General features: G+C 39.0%; 1 protein-coding gene across 6 annotated transcripts in view; it reads left to right on the forward strand.

Moving 5' to 3' along the window:
- LOC117546426 (protein unc-13 homolog B-like) overlaps positions 1-23,385 on the forward strand; it is a 102,368-nt gene that overhangs the window by 58,870 nt on the left and 20,113 nt on the right. Inside the window, exons 20-26 of one of the 6 annotated variants that reach the window (XR_004569007.1) lie at positions 317-443; positions 1,011-1,107; positions 2,911-3,054; positions 12,228-12,305; positions 12,584-12,661; positions 14,097-15,222; positions 15,356-15,392. Coding sequence is in view for 5 of the 6 variants with exons in the window: in XM_034216657.1 (XP_034072548.1) it covers positions 317-443; positions 1,011-1,107; positions 2,911-3,054; positions 12,228-12,305; positions 12,584-12,661; positions 14,097-14,201 (629 nt within the window). In the remaining variant the exon portion in view is untranslated. Of the gene's footprint in view, positions 1-316; positions 444-1,010; positions 1,108-2,910; positions 3,055-12,227; positions 12,306-12,583; positions 12,662-14,096; positions 18,878-21,177; positions 21,199-22,180; positions 22,208-23,385 lie in introns of those variants that run through there. The other 5 variants (XM_034216654.1, XM_034216658.1, XM_034216655.1 and 2 more) reach the window with 5 other exon arrangements.

Consider the following 23,385-nt stretch of genomic DNA (forward strand, 5'->3'; position numbering starts at 1 on the left):
GTTTGTGACGCAAACAATACTGATTGGAATTTGATCCAATCAAAATCCAATCAGTGAAATACAAACGGTACAGAATTTCACCGCTTTGTGGAAGCATTTTTCAAATTGCAACCGGTCCAATCAATTTGTCTAACTCTGTGACAAATTCTAGGGGGGGAACTATAATTGTCACAGTGTAAAATATGGTTATGAAACAACGGGTCATTTCATTCTGGCTTTATAGGGGTTCTGAACGTGTGTGTGTGTGTGTGTGTGTGTGTGTGTGTGTGTGTGTGTGTGTGTGTGTGTGTGTGTGTGTGTGTGTGTTATTTTACAGAACACGAGAAGCATAGACTATGTAAGACTGCTGACTACATGAACCTACACTTCAAGGTCAAGTGGCTTTACAACGAGTATGTTAAGGACCTGCCCGCCTTCACAGACACTGTGCCTGAGTACCCTGCGTAAGACACACACACACACTTTCTCTCTCATTATATTTGTCTTTTCCTGTGTCCTCCGGACAAAAGACTGCTCATCTCAATTCATCATTTCTGCCTTTCTATTGACATCTACTCAGTTAGTGCATTATAAAAGACCTTTGAGAACTGTATGTCTTAACTCAAAGCAATCCTCACTGAGAAATAGCGCTGATAGTCAAATATTAATAATGATAACAAAACTAATTGATGAATCATTGTTGAAACAGATGCAAGATGCTCTAAATGAGTGAGACATGCAAAGAATGGTAACCGTGAGAGAGTAAAATCATTCCTAATAAGGCATCTCTTGTATTTATTCTTATGAAAACGGAACAAACTAAGAAATTACACAAATTTGATAGACCTTCTTAAACATATGTTTTGAAAAAGGCATTTTTTTAATCTGCAAGCTTCAGACCTAAATATAGTGTTTATGTTTGTCAAAGCAACAATATTTCAGTAGACTGAACAGAGTTGCGACCTGTTGGTTTTTTGTGTATAACTGTATGGTCCTACTCAGAGCAGGTTAAAAATAACATCTCATTCCAGGTGGTTCCTCCAGTTTGTCCTGGCCTGGCTGGCTGAGAACGAGGAGGTGTCGATGGAGTTCATGCACGGGGCGCTGGAGAGAGACAAGAGAGAAGGGGTGAGTCACAGACAAGAATATGCAGTACATGGCCTTGTAGGTAGAACAACTATATGTGAGCAAAATGTAAACTATGTTCAAATATAGAGGACTTTGAGAGATCTTTAGGGGTAACAGTGAAATGAACTGTTGTTGTCCTGCAGCTGTGATCCTAAACACATTACATCTTTCAGCAACTTGTGTTTTCTTACAGACTAAACACCATAATCAGTAATCTACTAAACTAGGATTACAAAAAAGATGTTGAATAAAGAATATGTGTGTCTTTATAGTCAGATTTCACCAAAATATTTCAAAAACTGTCCTCAAGCTTTTTAAAATCCAGCATGTGACTGTTCCTTCGACCTTGCACAGTATCCTTTCTTTTATGAGGACATATTTTATATTTTGTTCCTCTACTGTGACATGTTTCCATGCTTTAGTGATCAAAAAGGTCTTTATCTTTCTCATCCTGCCAGTGCTGCAGAACCTCTTTTTCGGATAGAAGGCGATATTGTGAATCTCATTTTTTAATTTCAATTGGTTGAGATAATACATTTGATCCAAACAGTTATGACTTTTTTTTTTACAAGATTGCATAAATGTAAGAATTCATATTCTGTGATGTGCACAGCATCCATGAACTGTGAGATAGTTTACAACCAGGAGAAGATGTAAGAGGGGAATGAGAAGTAACAGATTATTAACATTTTGAGAAACAATGGTAAAATGATTTTTAGAAACAATCACCATAAGGCTGCTTTTGCTACTAATTAACACTGAAATGTCGCTCACGATTCCTGCGTGTAATTGAAAAACTGGCAACTGGTTTATTTTTTAAATAAAACCTACTTACAGTAATTGTACAGCCTAACCAAACCTAGCATTATGTAAGAGCTTCTTCTAGAACATTTGTAGCTTCCAGCAGCACATTGAAAACACATTGTTGTGGCTGATCGTATTGTATGGAATAAGTAGAGAAAGCGCAGCTTTGTACAACACTGATATTCAAAACAGAATGAAAAACAGACCTTTTGTTCAAGGATGCTTTGATATATATTCGAGTTCAGCTTTTGGCCAGTCCTACATTATCAGAATGATGGACGAGTGTTTTCTCGATCCTCCTGTTAGTCCCTATAGAGGCACTGTATCTGTCTGTTGTGGCTCTGGGGGGAGTTCAATTAATAGTATGATTTCCAAAAATTGTTATTGGTCATTAGAGAACAATGATCACACAAGCTTTCACATAAGCAGTTTAGTTATGTGTAAACTTAATTGAAAGCATATGTGTCTTCTAGTGGAGGATTGAAGCTTGTTTTTTTAGACAGTTCAGATCTGTCTAAAAGTTACCTGCCAGTGCTGTGTGCTTGCATAATGAGATGGCATTGTCAACGCAGAGGGCACGTTATTTACCGGAACCCTTTTTTATCGGCCCTCAAATTAATTAAAGTACAGCTTTTGTTAAGTACAAAACAGAATCTTCTTCCCACCAAGGCTTATTGAAGTTACATTAAAGGGACTTACGTAAATCATAAATAAATATACGTAAATGCATAATACATGAAACTAAGATAATAACTGCAATGGTCAGAGTGCCCTGAAATGATAATAATGACACACATTCACATTAATGGTAGCTAGGAATAGAAATAGGAATGGCTTGAGTTATTAGGAGACTAAGTGGACGCATGAGTCAGGGAGGAAATTGTTGTAAGGAATCTTGAAGAAAGCAGAGCGGATGTGAAGAGTTGCTGTCTTGATTTCATGAAACCGTGGTAATGGGCTAAAATTCTGCATTTTGTGTCCTTCTCCCTCAACCTGCAGTTCCAGCAGACGTCCGAGCATGCTCTGTTCTCCTGCTCCGTGGTGGACATCTTCACTCAGCTCAACCAGAGCTTTGAGATCATCAAGAAGCTGGACTGCCCTGACCCCGCTGTGGTGGCTCATTACAACCGGCGCTTCGCCAAGGTGAGATCTATATATAGATATATATAGACGAGAGAGTAAATATTCTTACATAACTATTCATATTTCATCTTGTAGTTGTGATGGAAATTCCACACTTAATCAGCTTCTGGTAAGAAAATAACAAATACAAGCTTAAACCAAAGTTGTGTTACTTAATAAAGAGTTATAGCATTTAACAGAATCTATATATTTCCAGCTGGAAGGGCAGGTAACCCTGCACCAATGTGTGCCAAAGAAATCTGAACCAAGTTACACAGAAAAGCAATGACTTTATACAGGGAAGAGACACAGGAAGGGGAAGGTCTCAGCCAGTCATCTTACATAGTGATTACATTACAGAGTATTGAAGATCGGTGGCTAGATGGGTTAAGCTCTGACATGTTAAGGCCCTGACACACCTACCCGATTTTGGGAGTCAGAGGCTGTCAGAGGTAGTCGGGCATTCGCGGCGCCCTACTCAGGTTATTGTGTCCCGCACCGTCGTTGCTTTACGGCACATTTTCACACCTCCCGCGGCCGATTCAACATGTTGAATTCAACATGTTGAATCAGCCAAATAAATCACTCTGATTGGCTGTTGCCTCTTTTGAATGACGAATACACACTACCGCTGCCTGCTGGTAAGGACAGTTATTGCCACTCGTCGACTGAAGTCTTTGCGGTGTGTTCGTAGGCGGGCGGCGTAGCCGACGCAGGCCACGTAGCGGACGTAAAAGTCGGGATGCCTTCGGTACGCGTTCTTTGGTCTCAGGTTGGTGTGTAGCGGCCTTGTTAGGGTTGAGCAGCGCAGGGAGGACCCAAGTGCAGACAGACGATTGTTTAACAGCCACAAACCTTTATTCAAGGCAACAGGATCAACAAAAGGAACTCTATCTCCCTCTAAGCACAAAAAGGAACCCACAAAACCCCAACAGAACTTAGAACTTAAATACACACATAGCCAATCAAGACACAGCTGGGGAGGGGAGGGAAAACACAAAGACACAGGTGAACAGAATCAGGTAATCACATCTTCATATATTAAATGTGAAAATATGTCTGCGAAATGTTGACGCACATATGTAACGTATAGATAGGGAGATATCGCAGCTGAAATGCCAAATATTTTCTTAAATTCTTAAATTTGCTGATTTTCCTTTACATGATATTATATTAAAGAATACTCATTCTTTACATATATAGGCCGTTTTCAAAGAAACTTGCAATGTCTGTGGTCCAATTGTATTTTGACGTCGCCCCCAAACATAATATAATTCTCGAACAAACTGCAGAATAAGTTCATAAGTTTGGCCTTTTTTTATGAAATCAACTTTTTTATGAAATCAACTTCTTGAAAAATCTGCTCTCCATTCCATTGAAAAGGTTCCTTATGCTCTTGCCTATGCTGGTGTTCCGCTCACATGCTCTGCAGGCGACAGGACTTCCTTTGGTGAAAAAGGGACAAATATAAACCAGTTAGGTAGTTTAACAACGGATATCTTAGAGTACATAAATATCATGTAAATGAAATGTAGTAAACTTTGAGCTTCTCTCTACTAAGATGATTAGTTTTCAATAAGTACGTTTGAACACTTTCTTTTCTAATGTATGGATGTGGGGAAACTAAAGTACAAATATTATTTTTTTAATAGGATTTATAAAGTGTTTTCCATCACTGAGGCATTGCTGAATCAAAATTCCTCACTGGTGCAGCTTTTAGTAATCTTAAGAGCTTTCCCGACACAACTCTTCTTTATTGGACTTATTGAATATTATGTGCCTTTGAGATATTGGCTGATTTCAGGTTTATGTTTTTCTGTTTTTGCAAATGTATACAGTGCAGTGTGTTTGTAGTTGAACCTTTGATGTCATATTTCTTTCTTCTTATTTAATTGAAGGCAGCTGCTTTTAGGCACAGCCATTACATCTAACAAACCTTTCCCTGCAGAAGAGTTGTGTGCATGTATATGTGTGTGTGTGTGTGTGTGTGTGTGTGTGTGTGTGTGTGTGTGTGTGTGTGTGTGTGTGTGTGTGTGTGTGTGTGTGTGTGTGTGTGTGTGTGTGTGTGTGTGTGTGTGTGTGTGTGTGTGTGGTGTGTGTGTGTGTGTGTGTGTGTGTGTGTGTGTGTGTGTGTGTGTGTGTGTGTGTGTGTGTGTGTGTGTGTGTGTGTGTGTGTGTGTGTGTGATGGCTCGATCAATATAGGACTCATTAAATAAAGAATGGCTAATGTAAGCCATCACTCTGAGCTGTCCATCTCTCTGTCCCCAACGTTTGACTGCTTTTTCGATTCCACTCCTGTTAATGTCTCCGTACCTTTTCATCTCCTCCATGTCTCAGTCTTTAGTTTGTCATTTGCATCATTTTCGAAACTGCAGCGCGTTTCTCCTAATGTAAATGTGTTGGGCCTTTGTAACACCTTTGGACCTGTAGGCCACCTTAAAATAAAAATAAATCCCCCTGCCAGCATAGTTCATTTTAGAAAAGTATGAGATGACACTCAAAGACAGACAGTGGCAGTTAATAAATAAAGGGGGGGACAAGCTGTACAACGAGAGGAAATAAAGCAGACAGCCATCAGGCCACATGTTTAATGCATGAATGTATGTGCGCCAACTGGCTGACTCAGCGGAAAGTAGGGAAATCTCTCACAGCGATCTGGAGAACACTTTTTTGTAATTTCCTGTCCCCAAGTAACCATCACAACCAATAAATAACCCCGCTGGTTTATTTAGTACCCTGTGGTTTGTAAACAATCACGAAATTAATTGTTTCTCACCAAAATACTTTGTGTGTATCCTGAAGAACTAAATAATGGATTTCATAACCACATTGAACTTTTGCATACACTTTTTCATGATGTGTCTTCGGCTTGGTTTGACTTTTTGTCTGTCGGGATTTAGTAAAAACTACCGGTCCAATTTTAATGGAACTTTGTGAAAAGGTTAAGTATGGGTGTTGGAACGCTCTGAGAAATTCAATACAAAACATACTCTTTGAAGCATCATCGTTGTTTCCAAAAAAGGAATTAAAGCTCATGAATACACCAAAATCCTTAGAACGACTTCCACAGGGTTCCTTCCAAATCAAGGCGAGGCAAGGCAAGTTTATTTATATAGCACCTTTCAACACAAGGCAATTCAAAGTGCTTTACAAAAAATGAAAGACATTAAGAAAAAGGCATTTAAAATCAGACATTAAAAAGAAAAGCTAATAAAATAAACATTAAAAGAAAAAAGTACATGGATAAAAGTTACAGTGCAGTCTAAGATATGAATAGTTCAATTAAAAGCAGCGACAAAAAGAAAAGTCTTCAGCCTGGATTTAAAAGTAGTCAGAGTTGCAGCGGACCTGCAGGTTTCTGGGAGTTTGTTACAGATATTTGGAGCATAATAACTGAATGCTGCTTTACCATGTTTAGTTCTGACTCTGGGGACAGAAAGCTGACCAGTCCCAGAAGACCTGCGAGATCTGGATGGTTCATAATTTAGCAGGAGGTCAGTAATGTATTTTGGGCCTAAACCATTCAGTGCTTTATAAACCAGCAGCAGTATTTTGAAATCTATTCTTTGACACACAGGAAGCCAGTGTAAAGACTTCAGAACAGGAGTGATGTGATCCACTTTCTTAGTGTAGTGAGGACTCGAGCAGCGGCGTTCTGAATCAGCTGCAGCTTCCTAATAGATTTCTTAGGGAGACCTGTGAAGACACCATTGCAGTAGTCGAGTCTACTGAAGATAAAAGCATGGACAAGTTTTTCCAAATCCTGCTGTGACATTAGTCTTTTAATCCTAGATATATTCTTTAGGTGATAGTAGGCTGATTTAGTAACTGTTTTAATGTGACTGTTGAAACTCAGGTCAGAGTCCATGACTACACCTAGATTTCTGGCTCTATCTGTTGTTTTGAACATTGCAGACTGAAGCTCAGCGCTAACTTTTATACGTTCTGCCTTGGCTCCAAAAACCATTACCTCAGTTTTATCTTTGTTTAATTGGAGAAAGTTCTGACACATCCAGTCATTGATTTGTTCAATGCACTTACTCAGTGTTTGAATTGGAGCATAGTCTCCTGGTGAAATTGTTACGTAAATGTGTGTGTCATCTGCATTTACAGTATGGTAACTTATTTTGTTGTTCTTCATTATCTGAGCCAGTGGTAGCATGTAGACGTTAAAGAGAAGAGGCCCCAAGATGGAGCCTTGAGGTACCCCACATGTCATATTTGTCAACTCAGATGTGTATTTACCTATAGAAACAAAGTTGTTTCTGTCCTTTAAGTAGGATTCAAACCAATTTAGAATTGTTTCCGAAAGTCCCACCCAGTTTTCCAGTCGGTCTAGTAATATGCTGTGGTCAACAGTGTCAAACGCAGCACTGAGATCTAATAATACTAACACTGAAGTTCTGCCACTGTCTGTGTTTAAGTGGATGTCATTGAAGACCTTTACAAGAGCAGTCTCAGTGCTGTGGTTTGGACGAAATCCTGACTGGAACACATCCAAACAGTTATTTAAATGCAAGAAATTACTCAACTGTTGAAAAACAACTTTTTCAATGATTTTACCTAGAAATGGGAGGTTTGATATGGGCCTGTAATTGTTCATTACTGAAGCATCTAGATTATTCTTTTTTAAGAGCGGTTTAATGACTGCAGTTTTCAGGGCCTGTGGAAAAATACCTGAGTGAAGAGATTTGTTTACTATATGAAGTAGATCTGAGGCCATGCAAGGCAAAACATCTTTGAAAAATCCTGTTGGAATAATATCAAGGCAGCAGGAGGAGGACTTCAGAAGTTGTATAATGTCCTCTAGGTTTTTATCATTAATCTGATGGAATTGTGTCATGGTGTTTGAATTGATGTTAAGTGGACACAGAGACAACACATTTGCTGTTCCTGATGCAGAGGCACTGACTGCTTGTCTGATTTTCTGAATTTTGTCAGTGAAGAAGGAGGAAAAGTCATTGCACGCCCTGGTGGATAGAAATTCAGAGGCTACTGACACTGGGGGGTTAGTTAGTCTGTCGACGGTAGTAAACAAGGCACGTGCGTTGTTTTTGTTTTTGGTAATGATGTCAGAGAAGAACGATTGTCGTGCGTTTTTCAATTCCAAATTATAAAGGCCAAGTCTCTCTTTATAGATTTCAAAGTGAACCTGGAGATTTGTTTTTCGCCACCTGCGTTCAGCTTTTCGACATTCTCTTTTTTCTGTTTTCACGCTCATGGCCTTTCTCTATGGAGATATTTTCTTGCCAGACACTTCCTTTACCTTAGTTGGAGCAATGGCATCTATAACATTTTTAATTTTTTAATTAAAATGATCTACTAGCTCATTTACTGAGATGTTAGCAGGGGCAAGTGTGGAAGAAAAATTCTGAGTAAACATTTCCCTAGTATTTTCAGTTAAATATCGCTTTGTGGTTACCTCTTTTTGAAAAAAATTGTGAACAGAAATAGAGCTCTCAAAGAAAACACAGGAATGGTCGGAGAGTGCAACATCAGTCACCACAACCTTAGAGATATTCAGACCCTTTGAGATAATTAAGTCCAGAGTGTGCCCCTTATTGTGCGTGGGCTCCGTCACATGCTGAGTCATAGCTATCAAGAACACAAAACAGTTATTTTGCCCCTCTGTCCTGGGGTTGTCAACATGGATGTTAAAATCACCAACAATGACTAGACGGTCAAAGTCAATACACACTATAGACAGTAGGGCTGAACGATTAATCGATTTTAAATCGAAATCGCGATTTGAAATGATGCGATTATCAAATCGCAAAGCCTGCGATTTTTTTTTACTTTATTTTTTTTTTCTTACAATTTTTTATTTATTTTTTTAACTATTTTTAAAAAAAAATGTATTGTGTGTCAGTCATCCACACCAATCAGAAGTGCTGTGCTCCACATGTACCAGCCATTGTTAATCAATCAGAAGTAGCCCATGATAGAAGGTGATAGACAGATTGATCCAATCACCTGCCAAGTGCTTTTGAAAGTGCCTGCCCTTTCCAAATGGCTTCCAATGGAGCTTTAGATGCTTTGGTGAAACCAACCATCTGAGTCAGGTTAGTAATGCTCCATTACACGTTTCTATTACAGGGTGAATCTTAAACTGAAGCTTGACTTTAAAGCAACCCAACGGAAGTTTCATGTATGTTTAGTTCTTTCACTCGTAGCTCGGGCTGCGAGGGTGCTAGAGACGGGAGCACGTTGATACGACCTTCCTAGCCGGAGTTATGGCTGCATTTTACAATAAACTTCCGTTGGGTCGCTTAAAAACAAATATCGCAATTCGAATCGCAATCGCAATATTTGTCAGAAAAATCGCAATTAGATTTTTTCCCATTTTTTCGTGCAGCCCTAATAGACAGCAGTTCGGTAAAATCATCAAAAAAGCTTGCACAGTATTTGGGTGGTCTATAGATATTTAGGAACAGAGCTCGAGAGGAGCATTTCAGCTGAAGGGCCACATATTCAAAAGAAGCAAAGTTCCCATAAGATGTCTTCCTGCATTGAAGGGAATCATTGAACAGAATCGCAACTCCACCTCCTTTCTTATGCATTCTTTCCTGACTCATAAAACTAATGTTGGGAGGTGTTGATTCGATAAGAACAGCTGCACTGTTATTTTGTTCAATCCAAGTTTCTGTTAAAAACATAAAATCGAGATTGTGCTCAGTGATAAAATCATTGATTAAAAATGTTTTTCCTGCCAAAGACCTGACATTTAATAAAGCTAGTTTATGTTTGTTAAACACACTATCAGTCAGGTTTTTTGTAACAAGCTGTGGCTGACATGGAATCACTGCTAAATTACTGTAGATAAACTCACACAAACGTTTGAGCGCTTCCTGTATCTAAGATGATTCACTGCTCTTAATCTATTACCTATCAACACAGATATCGGCAAAGCTACAGGCAGGCAGGGCCCCGGCATGTCCTGGAAAGAGTTGAGAGTGCCATACGCCCTTGAGCCTGGACCCAGCAGATATCAGTTTGCAGCGTTTTGTACACACACATCCCTATCAGTCTTTGAAGGGGAGGGAGGACCCACCACCCTGCTCCTCTCATCATAGGAGGGCAGGGTGAGGGCTACACTCTTTTTGTAGAAAGGGGGGTTTGGAAATCTGCTTCCATCTTCATTGTATTGTTTTGGTTTGGATGATTGTGGTAGGCATGGTGATGAAGCCGGGGGAGATGGTACGCATCTCTGCTTCGTTTTTTTTGGTGGGCGTCGTTGAGGGGCGGGGGTAAAGGACAAGCTGCCAACCCTGCGTGTCGCCTTCATGCGGTCATCGAACTCCAGGGGGGTGGGCGAGGGTGAAAGGGTGAGCGGAGAGTAGAGAGAGCTGGGGGATGAACGAAGAGTATCCTCAAAGGCGTTGACAGGGAGGGTGACGGGCAGTGGAGTCTCCTCCATTTGTCTCATAGGTCTCCCATAATCAGAACATTCCTCAGGCGGGTGCAGTGATACTTCTTCAGGGTTTTCTGCAAGAGAAACAGCTTTGTGGTGTCTTACCCCTCTGATTGATAAGCTTGTCCACCCTTGTGGGAAAGCAATGTCAATGTTATGTGTGAAAAGACAAAGTTAATAACTGTTTAGGATAGACTATAGCACCCAAGTGTGTGATACCTCTATAATTTGCCAAACATTTTTCACAGTTAAACTATTGTGCTAGAAATGCTGTTCTGTCGGATTTTTCCCATACCTCACATTGAAGAGTTAATTAAAAATGAATGTGTTTAGGGAAATGGAAAAGTCGTTTTTTCTTCTTTTGGCAACACCATAAATGCTTTGTTGAACAGAATTTTCTTGATGCTTGTGAGAGCCAACATGGCTGAACAAAATGAGAAGACAATGGGTGCGTCTCACTTCGGTTATTTTTCATTTCCTCGCTCCTCGGGCTCGGTATCACCGGAAGTTGATTTGTCTGCGCCATCTTGAGTAGCGTCCCAGTCCTTATTTTTGCCGGAGGAGTGATAATGGAGGAGCTATAACCGAGGAACTACCAAACCATCCTCAGGTGAAATCCTCAGACACTCGCCCCGCCCCCTTACTGTGTATCGCTCACTGATTGGACGATGCAGCGCATGCACTGATCTGGCTGCTGTCAGACGATCAGCTGTGCAGCGTCATCACAAACGGACGTCGCTTCACGTGACGCTCCGGAGGAAACGACGTCCCATTGCTCTTAAAACTCATTTCCCTGCTTCTCGTGGTTTCCTTGCGTCTCTCCATGCTTCCCTGGTGGGAGGGACTAGTCACAGGGAAACGACGTGAGGGACGCAAAGGAATCCATTTAACCGAAGTGAGATGCAGCCACTGTCCGGAGAAACTGCTCATCAGGAGAGATCCATGATAGAGACAAATCTCCCTTGAGTGCCGCCTACAGACTCTGATTGGCAGGAAGGTCTTTGTAAAAACAAAAACGTTCACATAAAACTGAGGATATGTTGCCAAATAAACAGGGAAAGCTGTCTGTCATCAGGCAGGATGACAGTGGGACTCACACTGTCACTCAAAACAACTCCAGTTTCTTTACTCGTAATTTGGCTAGACATACTGGACTTACTTTGACTCATTTGTTTGATTTGTTCGGTGGAATTGTCATTGATTTATAAAATACATCTGCAAAGTAAGTCAACCAACAAGAAAAGTGAAAATGTACAATATTTGAATTGTGTAAAATGAAGTGAAGTTGAAGTACAAAGTAGCATTATATGAAAATACTCAGAACTTAGGGTTAGGGTTAGACTGTTCATCCCAAAGAGAAAAAAACATATCTTTCCTTCTTACCTGTGTTGCTTTTCATCTACATTGCTTTAATGTGAGTTGCTGAGTGTTGGAGGTATCAGCTGTAGAGAAGCCTTTCCTTGAAATATAACGGAACTTGATGCCACTTGTTGGGCCTCAAATTGACCCAAGAACTAAGTTTAAATAAATAGATTAATGTCTCTTTACTTATATCATGACTCTCTTACTGAACCTGATCTACAGACGTTGTTATAAGCATTTTCATGTAGGAACAGTTTTATTTTACCAACCAAATCACCACGCATAATGAAGACTGCAACTTCTTCCTTCCTTCGTATCTGACCAAACAAATGAAACTAGACGTAAATACCGGTGTTCAGATTCAACAATCCAGACGTTCCCAGAGTAAACATGTTCTTCCTGTGTTATCTTGTTCCACAGACGATCACCAAAGTGCTGCTGCAGTACTGTGTCGTGCTGGCCAAGAGCTTTCCCTCCTACTGTGAGAAGGAAAAGATAGTGAGTACTGCTGCATGGTCTGATACCAAACCTCCTCATTCAGAGCTCATCTTGATAGAGAGAGAGACTTATGCACTCTCTATGAGTGTATTCATACTTTATATGCTGCTGCCCACTTCTGTAACTCTTGAACGCCTTTGTTTCCTCTTTGTTGGCTTATTTCTTCTTCCTGTCTGTTCATGACTTTCATGTTTGTTGTTTTACTTTCTTTGACTACTTGACTTTCTGTCTCCATCTTTTTGTTACACCTGTTATCTCCCTCATCTATCTTACTCCAGCCCTGTGTGCTGATGAACAACATCCAGCAGATGAGGGTCCTGTTGGAGAAGATGTTCGAGTCGATGGGAGCAAAACAGGTGAGCAATAACAGATAAACACACACACACACACACACACACCTAACACTGGTCCTCCATCAGTGGTTCTTCATTATCTGGCATGGAGTCCTGAGAGTTTTTCAAGTCAACATGCGGCCACTGGATAGCGTTTGTTTGTATAATTTGAGGTCAAACGTCAAAACTCGATGCTGCTTGTTGGGGGGACATTTTCCACCAGGTGTTACTTATCAATGAGGGGTTCTAACCAGGCTTTCTTGGTCAATTTGTGGGAAAGGTGTGATGTTAACGACATACCCCGGATATGGCCCACAGCAGGATATAACTTTTTTTTTACTTGTTCCTTTTGAACTTCAACTCCTTTTCAAGCATGGAAGGCAACACATAAAATGGCAAACTTGTCACGCGTGGCATAGATTGAACCCCATTTTCCTTAAAATGGTGGAAACATAGAGACATAATTGAACCTGATAACAAAAATTGAACCTGATAACAAAAAAACATATATTTCAAAAGGGAAACACGCATTGAACCATGCGCTACAATGATGTCATACTAGCCAGTACTTTTGAAATGCATTTCTTCGTCCATCAAATCTCAGAGAACTTAAAGCAACATGTCTAATGAAGCAAAATGCACTAAGGTAGTGGTAGTTGTATTCAACCAGGAGTATAGTCTCATTGAGATTAAACCATTTTACAAGAGAGTCATGGCCAAGATATAGCAGCACAGTTACAGAAACAAATTAAAACTAGAACACTGAACATATCATAGTCTCCATCAGAAACCACATCAAACAAAGCATCTTGAGAGAGAGCTGCCTGCTTGTCGGTCATTAAGAAGCACTTTAAATCTGCAAATGGAGCCGCTTAACCAAACGCTCTTTTCAACAGCTCAGTGTCGACTTTTGGGACAGTTAGTAAAAACAAGTCCTCATTGCAAGCCAATGACTTTCTGTATTTTTCCTAAGTATATAAATCTGTATTTTACATGATAGAACACCAATGATAGCCTTATAAGTGAGGATATGCTAATGGTTTAGTCTACAGGTGGTCAGTGCAGACCATCCAACCCGAGCATACAAGGAGCAATGGTGCGTAAACTAAGGTGTTTTGATAAATCTTAGTGCCCAATGTTAGACAGTATCCAGAGAGCGTAGGCATTTAGAAGATGCATTCATATTTAAATCATCAAAGTCTAGCACAAACATGAAGGTTGCAGCGACAAGTTTCTTTTTGGACTCGAAAAAAGACTTATATTCAACAACATATTCAATAACTGTTTCTGGTTTTTCAATATCTGGTCTGATGTTTGATTTAAGTTTGAGCTTACAGAAGTTCACACAAGGCTTTTCTTGCTATGGTGATGAAAGAGCAAGAATCCTGTTGGAATTGGTACATCTCAGATTGTGTTTTGTAAGTAAGGTGAGAATGAGCGTGTGTCTTTCTCTCTACAGTTAACTGCTGAGGAGGACAGGGTATGTCAGGTTTTTTGTTTACCCTCGTTCCCCTCTCTCCTGTTGTTCCTGGAACAAAAACATCAACAACCAAACACTCCCTGAATCAAATACCCGCCCTGAACCCCTTGTTACCCAGTACAGTATCTATTTTAGTTGAATCCTGATATCTCCTCCTCCTTCCTATACTCCTGGTATTTACTCCCACAAATAATATGTTCCATCTAATACGATGTATGTACAAAATAAATCAATACGCCGCTGCTTCTTTCCAAAAGCTTGAGAATGAGGAGGAACCCGAGGAGTTAGATGAGGAGGTGGGTCAACCTGTCGACTCTCAAACTAATCGTTCAATTTAGAAAAAATTACTTTTTATTGCTTAAACTGTTTCACTTGTCTCACACACGGGTGTACCCAATAACATAAATCAATCATTGTACATGCTAGCTCACTGACATCGTTAATGTTATTGTCTACGCCTGTGCTCATCTTTCTACATCAAGTCAAAACTAATTATGTTAGAAAAGTTTAGGTTAGAGTCTCAGAAATATAAAAAAATCCTTATTTATTTTTCTTTACTTATTATTTTTTAATAGCAAATGCACAACATAGCTAAACGTATGTGGACACCCAAACATGAATCGTCAAATATCTGTATGCTGTCACATTAAAAAGGGGTTTTCCCTTTCTTGTATTGTTTTATATTGGTTGTGGTTTATGTAAATGGTCTGCAAAGGCTAGCATCCATAAGCTCCTCCAGAGGGAGGTTATCTCCCACAAACACACACACATAAAATAATGGAGTAACTTACTGGCTAATTTCATATATAACATTTTGAAATATGGTAGATCACTTTGTTCATTATAAGGATGTTTGTAACAAATGATACAATGACTTTGATTGGTGGTTAATTTAGGAAGTTATAATATCCTTACGAGTGTGTCATGTACTTTCAATGGCTTCTAGCTCAACCTGAAACAGCACCTCAGACTGTATCTTATGTTTTAGTTTTATCTTTATGTATTCATATTTTCTTCGTCATACTTTTTTTTCATAATTTGTTTGTTTTTATTTCCATACCATCTCCACCAGGCTATCACTGACAATGAAGGGGAGGATGACATGGTGGGTAGGCGGGCTGCATTAGCAAAAGCTGCCTGTAACAACAACAAACCTTTTATATCATTTCGTAAATGTCTTTTATTCTTTTTGTCTCAACTCACCTTTGTGTCTGATTGTGTTTCCCTTGTATCTTCAGTCTGCCTGCTCAGACTCAGAAGGATCTGAGGTAAGAGGGAATATCTGAAGCAAAACTGATATTTAAAGCCTCAAATAATACAGTTCTGTAGCTTGTCCTGAGCTCTTCAAATATAAAAATTAAGTAAAATCTTAATTTCAATATAAGGAATTAGAATGGGGAGATTCCACATAGTTTATATAAATCATCTCGTAAAATGTTCATTAACAAAGGTTATCATTGCTTTTTAATATATAGAGTAAAGTAGACAACTAATAATCTTTTGTTGAGACAACTACACGTTTTGAGTTCTTCATACTAAGAATTCCATTATTATTTTTTGCTCAGAAATTGTTTCTTTCATATTTATTAAAAACGTATAATTTTGAATTCCACCTAATAAGAATTCAACGGGACAAATTGTGCCAAATAATATTGTCATACAAAAAACAAACCTAGTCCATCAAAATGACAATATTTAAACAAAGTGCTAACTTCAGGAAGATAAAGTCCAGTTTAAAGAAGGAGAGATTGCCGCAAATGTGGGAAATCGGAGTGTAGATGAAGAACCCTGCAGATTTCCGTTGGAGACCCCATTCTTTTGCGAATCAAGCTTACATAACTTAGTTGACCCAAAACCTATAATTTGTTTATAAGTTATGTTTTGCCAACTTAACTTTACACAAGAAACTTAATACAAATTGTTGACATAACTACTCTGATGTTGTTAGCAACATAATTCAATATTTTTAGTTTACATGACTAAAAAAATCATATTCAGGCCGACAATTTCCTTTGTTAACGGACACATTACCTGTTCTCCTTTTCTCATTCGATGAACTTTCCAAGTGTGCATATTAGTGATGTGTTGCCGCCATATATCTGACAGTCGTTTTTTAGACCAATAATATGCAATAACGAAACAGCTTTAAAGCTCCTAAAATATATATTTTTCAATAACATTAAATATCAATGACTAAATAGTCTAAAACCAAAGTTTAAAAGCGATTAACATTGAAAACTCAGCTTATCTACTCCTTTGTAACTGTATGACATTTGTGGTTGAATTATATGATTGATTCAACCTTAGATTCAAGCTTTGGTTAGCTTAGGTTAGGATCTTACTGCAGGTTTGTACTTAGGGATTAGTTACTATAACAACCTAACCTGGAGAAAAATACGTTTAAATACATGTTTTCATTATGTTTAGCCTATTATTACCCAGCAGCTTCTCTCTGTGCACAGCTGATACATCCCTCCACACCCCTGATGCCCAAATGTCCTAAATAAAGCCTCAGGCAGCACAGGCTCCTAACACATTTACTGCTGTTCCTCTAATGAGTGCTTAATAGACCAGACAGTGGCCTGCAGATAATTACATTTGATAGTGTATAAAAGTGTTGTATTTAGCAGCCACTAAATGGCCTCTTGGTTGTTCAGCTGACTGTGGGGGGTCAGAGAATAAGAGGGAGTCTGACTTGGGGCAGAGGGTGAAAAGTGTTAAAGTGTAAAGTTACTTATCTTAACAGACGTTAACATTGGGATGTTTGTGAAGATACACATAGTGTTATGGGCCGCATAAATGTGCTGCTTCTTTGTTATGGTTTCCTTTGCATGAGAGGATACTTGTTCTCTGACATACATATACATATGATTTGTGTATAAAAAGGCCTAAATGCAGTGCTTTGATTGCCCTTTTTATTTTGATTTATTATGTGAAATTATATCCGTTTTCATCAATGTTTTATGGCAAACTTCATTGGACCAGAGACCATTTTAAACCCTGTCATGCTCCTTGATGGACTCTGTCCTCATACAGTTGAAAAATGTATGTGTTGGACCTTGGAGCTTTTTTAATGTAATATTTCCCTCATAAAGGAGCTGTTTATAGAAAGGGAAGCTCAAGCTTGCACCCCATGATTCAGGTTTTTTAATTCCATCTCCGTAGTGTTTTGTATTCCTTTTAGAGTACAAATGAGTCATAAGGGTGAATCTTTATATCATGGCTTGACAAACCCTTCAAGGGGGGGTGTTGTTATTGTGCTAATAAGACAATGGAGTACTACGTGTGCTCTATTACTAGCACTTAGTCTTTTGACTTTGATAAGACCAAATCTAGACAGTGAAGACATTTTTAGAAAGTAAGAACATGTTGTCTTTACAATGGGCAGTTCTGTGTGTTACTTAGTTTAAGTGTTCAATTGAGTTTAGCTAAGGTGGAAAAAGGCACTGCTAATACTGTCCTGTTTGTCCTGTCCTATCTGCCCCGTCCTCTCTCCTGACTTATCTTGTCTGCCTTTAGGTTGACAACAAAGAGAAGGAGAATAAGGTTGGTTGCTCAGACCCAATAGGTAGCGATGTGATATTTATGAACACGCTTCAAATCAGGCCTTTGTGCAGCTGGGACTTAGTGTTTTGTGTGTTGTGCTGTATTTGTGAACTAGACTTAGCTGTGTATGTTTTGTTTTTATTTATAAAACACTAAACTCCAAGCGTCAGTATGAAGTAGACGAGAAGCTAATGTTTACTGAGTTTAATAATAGTCAAATGTACCCAAGGCTACATGATGTGACCCCAAATGGTTATTAGATGAAACAGATTGAATCATCCGATCTGTGTCATCAAAATGAGTCACATTTTGCAGCTTTGTTTTGTCACTTCCTTTATAGTCTAGTTGCCAGCTTAGTAAACCCATGAATGTTGAGTACCCCATAGTTTTATGTTAGAAATGTATAGTACAGGTCCCCAGCTCATAGAAGTTGGGTTTGTTAGCATTGATGGCATTATAGCCTGTGTTGAAAAATGTCTTGGTCGATTTATACAATTTTGGAGTGGTTTTGTGGGTTATAGAGGGTGCTGAGTCCATTTCTGATATGTTCAGGATACAAACTTGCAGTTTAAACCAGAAAGTGGAAATATTTGTACTTTCTGACTACCATGATGAGTAGTGTTGCGACCATTGGATATAGAGATCACACAATGAAATTGATCTGTAGGTTGTAATGGTATTTGGGCTTTTTTACTGCACCTCAATGTTATAGTTTGTATCTACAGTAAGTTGTCTACCATCTGTCCTCCTGTAGGACGAGTCCTCAGGCTATGATGACAGTGAGGAGGAGCAGGAGAAGGTTTGCTTCCCTCAAAATAGATATCCATAACTAACCGTTCCTCTTCGGCCAGCTGTCCTCTCAGAGCTGGCTGAATTCCTCACATGTAGTTCACAAGACCTTTCATTGACTTTGCAGTGTGTTCTCTGTGTGTCTGACTGTGTGTTTGTGTTTTCTTGTTTCACATTTTGGTTCCCGTCATCATACACCAAGTTATTGTCCTCCCCACGCCTTCTATTTGTTGTTTTCTGTGTGTTTCTTTCTTAATGTCTTTGTTTTTATGCCTCTCTCTGTTGTCCTAAAGCTTGATAAGGAAAAGGTGAGCCATCAGCCATTGACACTCTTTTTTTGAATCATTGATGAAAGCTGTGTCGGTTTCTTTTTATTTTATTGACATTTGGTTATGTTTTCTTTGTTTGCACATCTTCCTAATCTGAATCCAAGAAGGAAAAGGTTTGTTTGCTACTAAGCTGTGTGCGTGCAAATTAGTCATGTTTTTATTAAGCATTTAGAGATGTGTGTGTGTGTGTGTGTGTGTGTGTGTGTGTGTGTGTGTGTGTGTGTGTGTGTGTGTGTGTGTGTGTGTGTGTGTGTGTGTGTGTGTGTGTGTGTTGTGTGTGTGTGTGTGTGTGTGTGTGTGTGTGTGTGTGTGTGTGTGTGTGTGTGTGTGTGTGTGTGTGTGTGTGTGTGTGTGTGTGTGTGTGTGTGTGTGTGTGTGTGTGTGTGTGTGGTTCAGCCGGTTTCTCCCTGATGCTGTTTTGCACTATTATAGAGCGCCTGTCGACTAATTCCTCGAAGAAACCCCCAGGGTGTCGGCTCCCACCGTGCCTGTTGTTAATAATCCTAATGATTAGTATTTTAATGGTTTATCAGTACACTATCTCTATCCTGTATGACGTTTAAACATAACGCTGTGAAAAACAAGTATCAAAGCTTGTTTTAGCTATCACCCCTCAGAGGGGAATGTGATATCAAACTGTATATAAAACCTGAAAATCAGCCACACTAGACCTAAAGGAGTCTCACAGGGAAGCGACAATAGGCGTTATTAATATCTGAGTCAATGTCTGGAGGGAACAAAGGGGAACGGTGAACTTAATCAAAGTGCCATAAAGACTGTGTCTGCTATAATGTAAGTGTGTGAATGAATGTGAGTGCAATGTTTATATTGGAGATACTGGCATCGTCGCTCACTCACAAATGTGTGTCCTTGCAGGCTGAAAAGAAAGACAAAGAGAAACAGGTTGGTGTCTAGTTAGGCTTCAGATTTTCTAATATCCATTCCTTTTCTTGAATCTATTCGAATCTGGTCTTATTCTCTCCTGTAACAGAATAAGCATTTTGAATTAACTCAAATATTCACCTAAATGTACCACGCCATTAAAAGCTAGTTCTATACAAACAGTTTGTGTCTGACAAAGAGAGAGTATGACGGTGTTGGCTTTATATCAAACATTTTCTTTTCATTTTCTGTTTTTCTTTCGCCCCAAGGAGGACGTTAAAAGCAAACAGGTGGGTGCTCCAAACGCAGATAATCAGCCTCACTTAGGGAATAACCAGTAGCAGCCTAATAAAGGGTCCTATAAGTATCTTCCTCATGTTTGTCACATATTAAATTATTTCTATTGATGTTTGATGTCCTACCCACTTGGACTAACGCTTAATGATCTCCTTGCATGGACTGAATATTAAAGGTCACCTATCATGCTATTTTTAGGCAATATCATAGGTCTCAGATATATACAAATATATAAAAAACATGTCTATGAAGTGTTTTGCTCAAAATACCAAACAGATCCCCCATTCTAGCCATGCCTCATATCCCTCTATTTCACTTCCTGTTTCAAAAGTGCTGATTTTGGGTATAAAGCTTTAAAAAAAAAAAATTGATAAAAAAAGAGGGGCGGAGCTTATGCCTGCTCATGCGGGAGATTCTACCGGCAAATTCTGCCGTGATGAAACGCCATATCATGGATTATCAAGGATTATGTCTGAAACAGTATGGAGCTCAAAGGCTTTCTCTCTTGCTGGTATACCACAAGGTGAGTTCTTTTTAATTTCCTGCTTCTTCACACACATGCTCTCCAGTACAGGTTAGCTCTGAGTGTTAGCGATGCTAATGTAAACACCGACCATATTATGTCCAAAACCATCGGGCATTGTTTCTGATAGTGCTGTGGGTCTGCATTGCCGATATTAGGTCATATTGGACGCAAATCTGGATCAGCTCCGTTGTACCCCCGTTTTTAGAGATTTGGGTATGGAGGAAAAGAGAGAGGGTTGGTTTTCTGACACTTTGTGAGTTCCCTGACACACCGGGGACACATATTTATGTATAAAAGACATGCATGCATTTTGCATGATAGGTCCCCTTTAATCAAAAATACTGTCAAACGTGGAAAAGGAAGGATTTTTTAAATGTGCTTTTAAATTTACTTTGGGTCTGTATGAGTACAAAGTGGTCGACCTCATCCTGTCAATAATTCCAATCCATTTGCTGCCACTGTCGACTCGTACTTTTCCCAGAATTCAATTCAAAGTATCGTTCATATATACCAGAAACTTGATTAGGTCACTGGATGAAGCAGCACCCGTTGATTCAATTAGTTTTTTTCCAGGAAGAACCTTTCTTTCTCAGCTTAGTCATTTTGTTTGTGGGTTGTGACATTTAAATTTGACACTTATCATTTCCCTTAACATATCTTGACTGATGTTTCTTTTTCTTATTATTATTAGTCAAAGGAGGAGGTGAACAAGGTTTGTCTGTCACAATCATCTTCATGTTTCCTCCTTAGAGATGTTCCCGCTGAATCACCTCTCAAACTACTCCTATAGATTACCCTGTTAACCATGGTTCAATACTCACCCCTGTCTTACAGTCAGACTGCTGTACATTATTGACACTGCAGGTACAATATTAAAGCAGTCACTTGAATCAATCTTGTTAAACCCGAGCCAAGAGCCCTTTTTTGACCACAAAATAAATGTAAATGGGATCTCTCTATTTGGATTATTTTATTCATTTATTCAAGTGTCTTAAATTATTTCAAAATTATTAATAAAAAACATGAGTCAATCCTGAATTTATAAAAAGTTAAGGGATACATTGGAATATTGGTTAGTCTACAATAAAATAGGGTACGTTTTATTCACTTTTCACAGCATTGCAGTGAATCGTCATAAACTCAAATTAAATAAGTTATTAATTATTTCCAACATTTGGAAAGTGATGCTGTCAGCCGGCACCATATTATTTTGGTTCTTCCATCTACACACAAAGTAGCAAGCATAAACACTATATGAGAAATGATGCTCGTGTTGCAGCTGCTTATCTTGAGTGTGTTTGTTGGTAATATATATTTTACCGAAAGCCTCGTAATTATCTTTGGCCATGAACCATCCATCTTAATTAGTTAAGTAACTGATAATTCATTGTATCAGTTCACTATCGTCCAACAAATCCTCTTTGGGATGAAGTCAGTGTGCAGCAGTGAAACATAAGACTTGCACAGGTGATGTCATTGTCCCCCTTTGTTTTGTAGGATGCCAATAAACCAGAGGCAATAAACATCAAGCTTTTATCCACAATATCATAAAACCCAGCAAAAAAAAAAACCTTGACTTTTTTCTCCATCTGCATATTTACAGTATGACCAACCCTGTGTCTGTGATACTATGGTTTGTGTGTATTGTGACTTTTCTGTCTTTTCTCATTTTTTCTTTCTGTCTTTCTGGAAAGACTGAAGCCACAGCTGCGACAAAGAAGGTACAGTTATGTGGTAGAGAGCGATAAGAAAGTCGGATAGACACATAGTGTTAGTGTTACCTGTTAGTAATTAGACACTTCTAATTTTAGTCTGTGATTCTAATGAGGTGTGTGTGTGTATGTGTGCGTGCGTGCGTTCGTTCTTGCGCACGCTTGTGTTCTTAAACTATAACTGCTTAGTCATTCACTTTTTGGTCCCTCTTAAAATCTTGAATAATTCTGAAATAATGACACATGAACTTAGAATTTGTAATTGGTGTTTAAAATGATCTATACCTAAGCCTGATAGTTTTACTGTATGAACCATAAAATGGGTTTTACATGAGCAAACACTAGATAAGGTAAGATAAGACTTTACTAATAACCGTAGGGAAATTCAGGTTTTGTAGCAGCAACAGCAAGGTAACACAGGATAGGTAAGAGTACATACAGGGATAATGTGAATAATTATTTTAGTAACGGTATAGATTAAAATAACAATTTAATTAGGTTGGGCTGTAACCATATAAACAGATGGGAATAATAGTTAATATGATACAAAATATAAAACGTCTGTGTGCTGGTGCAAATTCAAAGTATGTACATACAGTATAGTGCCAGTTATATTGGGTGTAGCCTCAGTTGAGTGCTCCTCATCTTCACTTGCTCCTCTAGTCTAGAGGGGATGGTATTGGTTTGTTTTTGTGTTGTCCATGTTTTCTTTAATATTTGCAAAGGGTATTTTTAGGTTCATGAAAGAAAATATTGTCAAAACTGTAGTTCACAAACCAATGTGTGACATCACGGTTGTTAATTCACTTCGTATAAACCATCCATGATGAAAACTCACCCAAAAGACAAAGACATAGAGGCTAATTTGGACAACAGCTAGCATGTGACCAATAAAGTGGTAAGAATCCTAAATACAAAACAGTTAGCACCAGTTTTCGGCATAGGCGGAGTTTGACATTTGCGCTTGGGGGGGGCACACCTTTTTTACTGACGTCAGTACACAGTCCCAACTATTGCGTGGGGTGCGGATACAGTAGCAATAAAGCCAGCGTTCACCGCACTGAGTATGACTTTTCCACATACGAACACAACTCGTCCCGTCATGCCCGCTGTACACACACACTCATATGGAAGGGGCGGTCTCTCCCCCCAAAAACAGTGCATTACATAACTGTGCATGGTCCAAA

Source organism: Gymnodraco acuticeps, unplaced genomic scaffold (genome assembly GCF_902827175.1).
Source record: "Gymnodraco acuticeps unplaced genomic scaffold, fGymAcu1.1, whole genome shotgun sequence".
Classification (NCBI taxonomy): Eukaryota; Metazoa; Chordata; class Actinopteri; order Perciformes; family Bathydraconidae; genus Gymnodraco; species Gymnodraco acuticeps.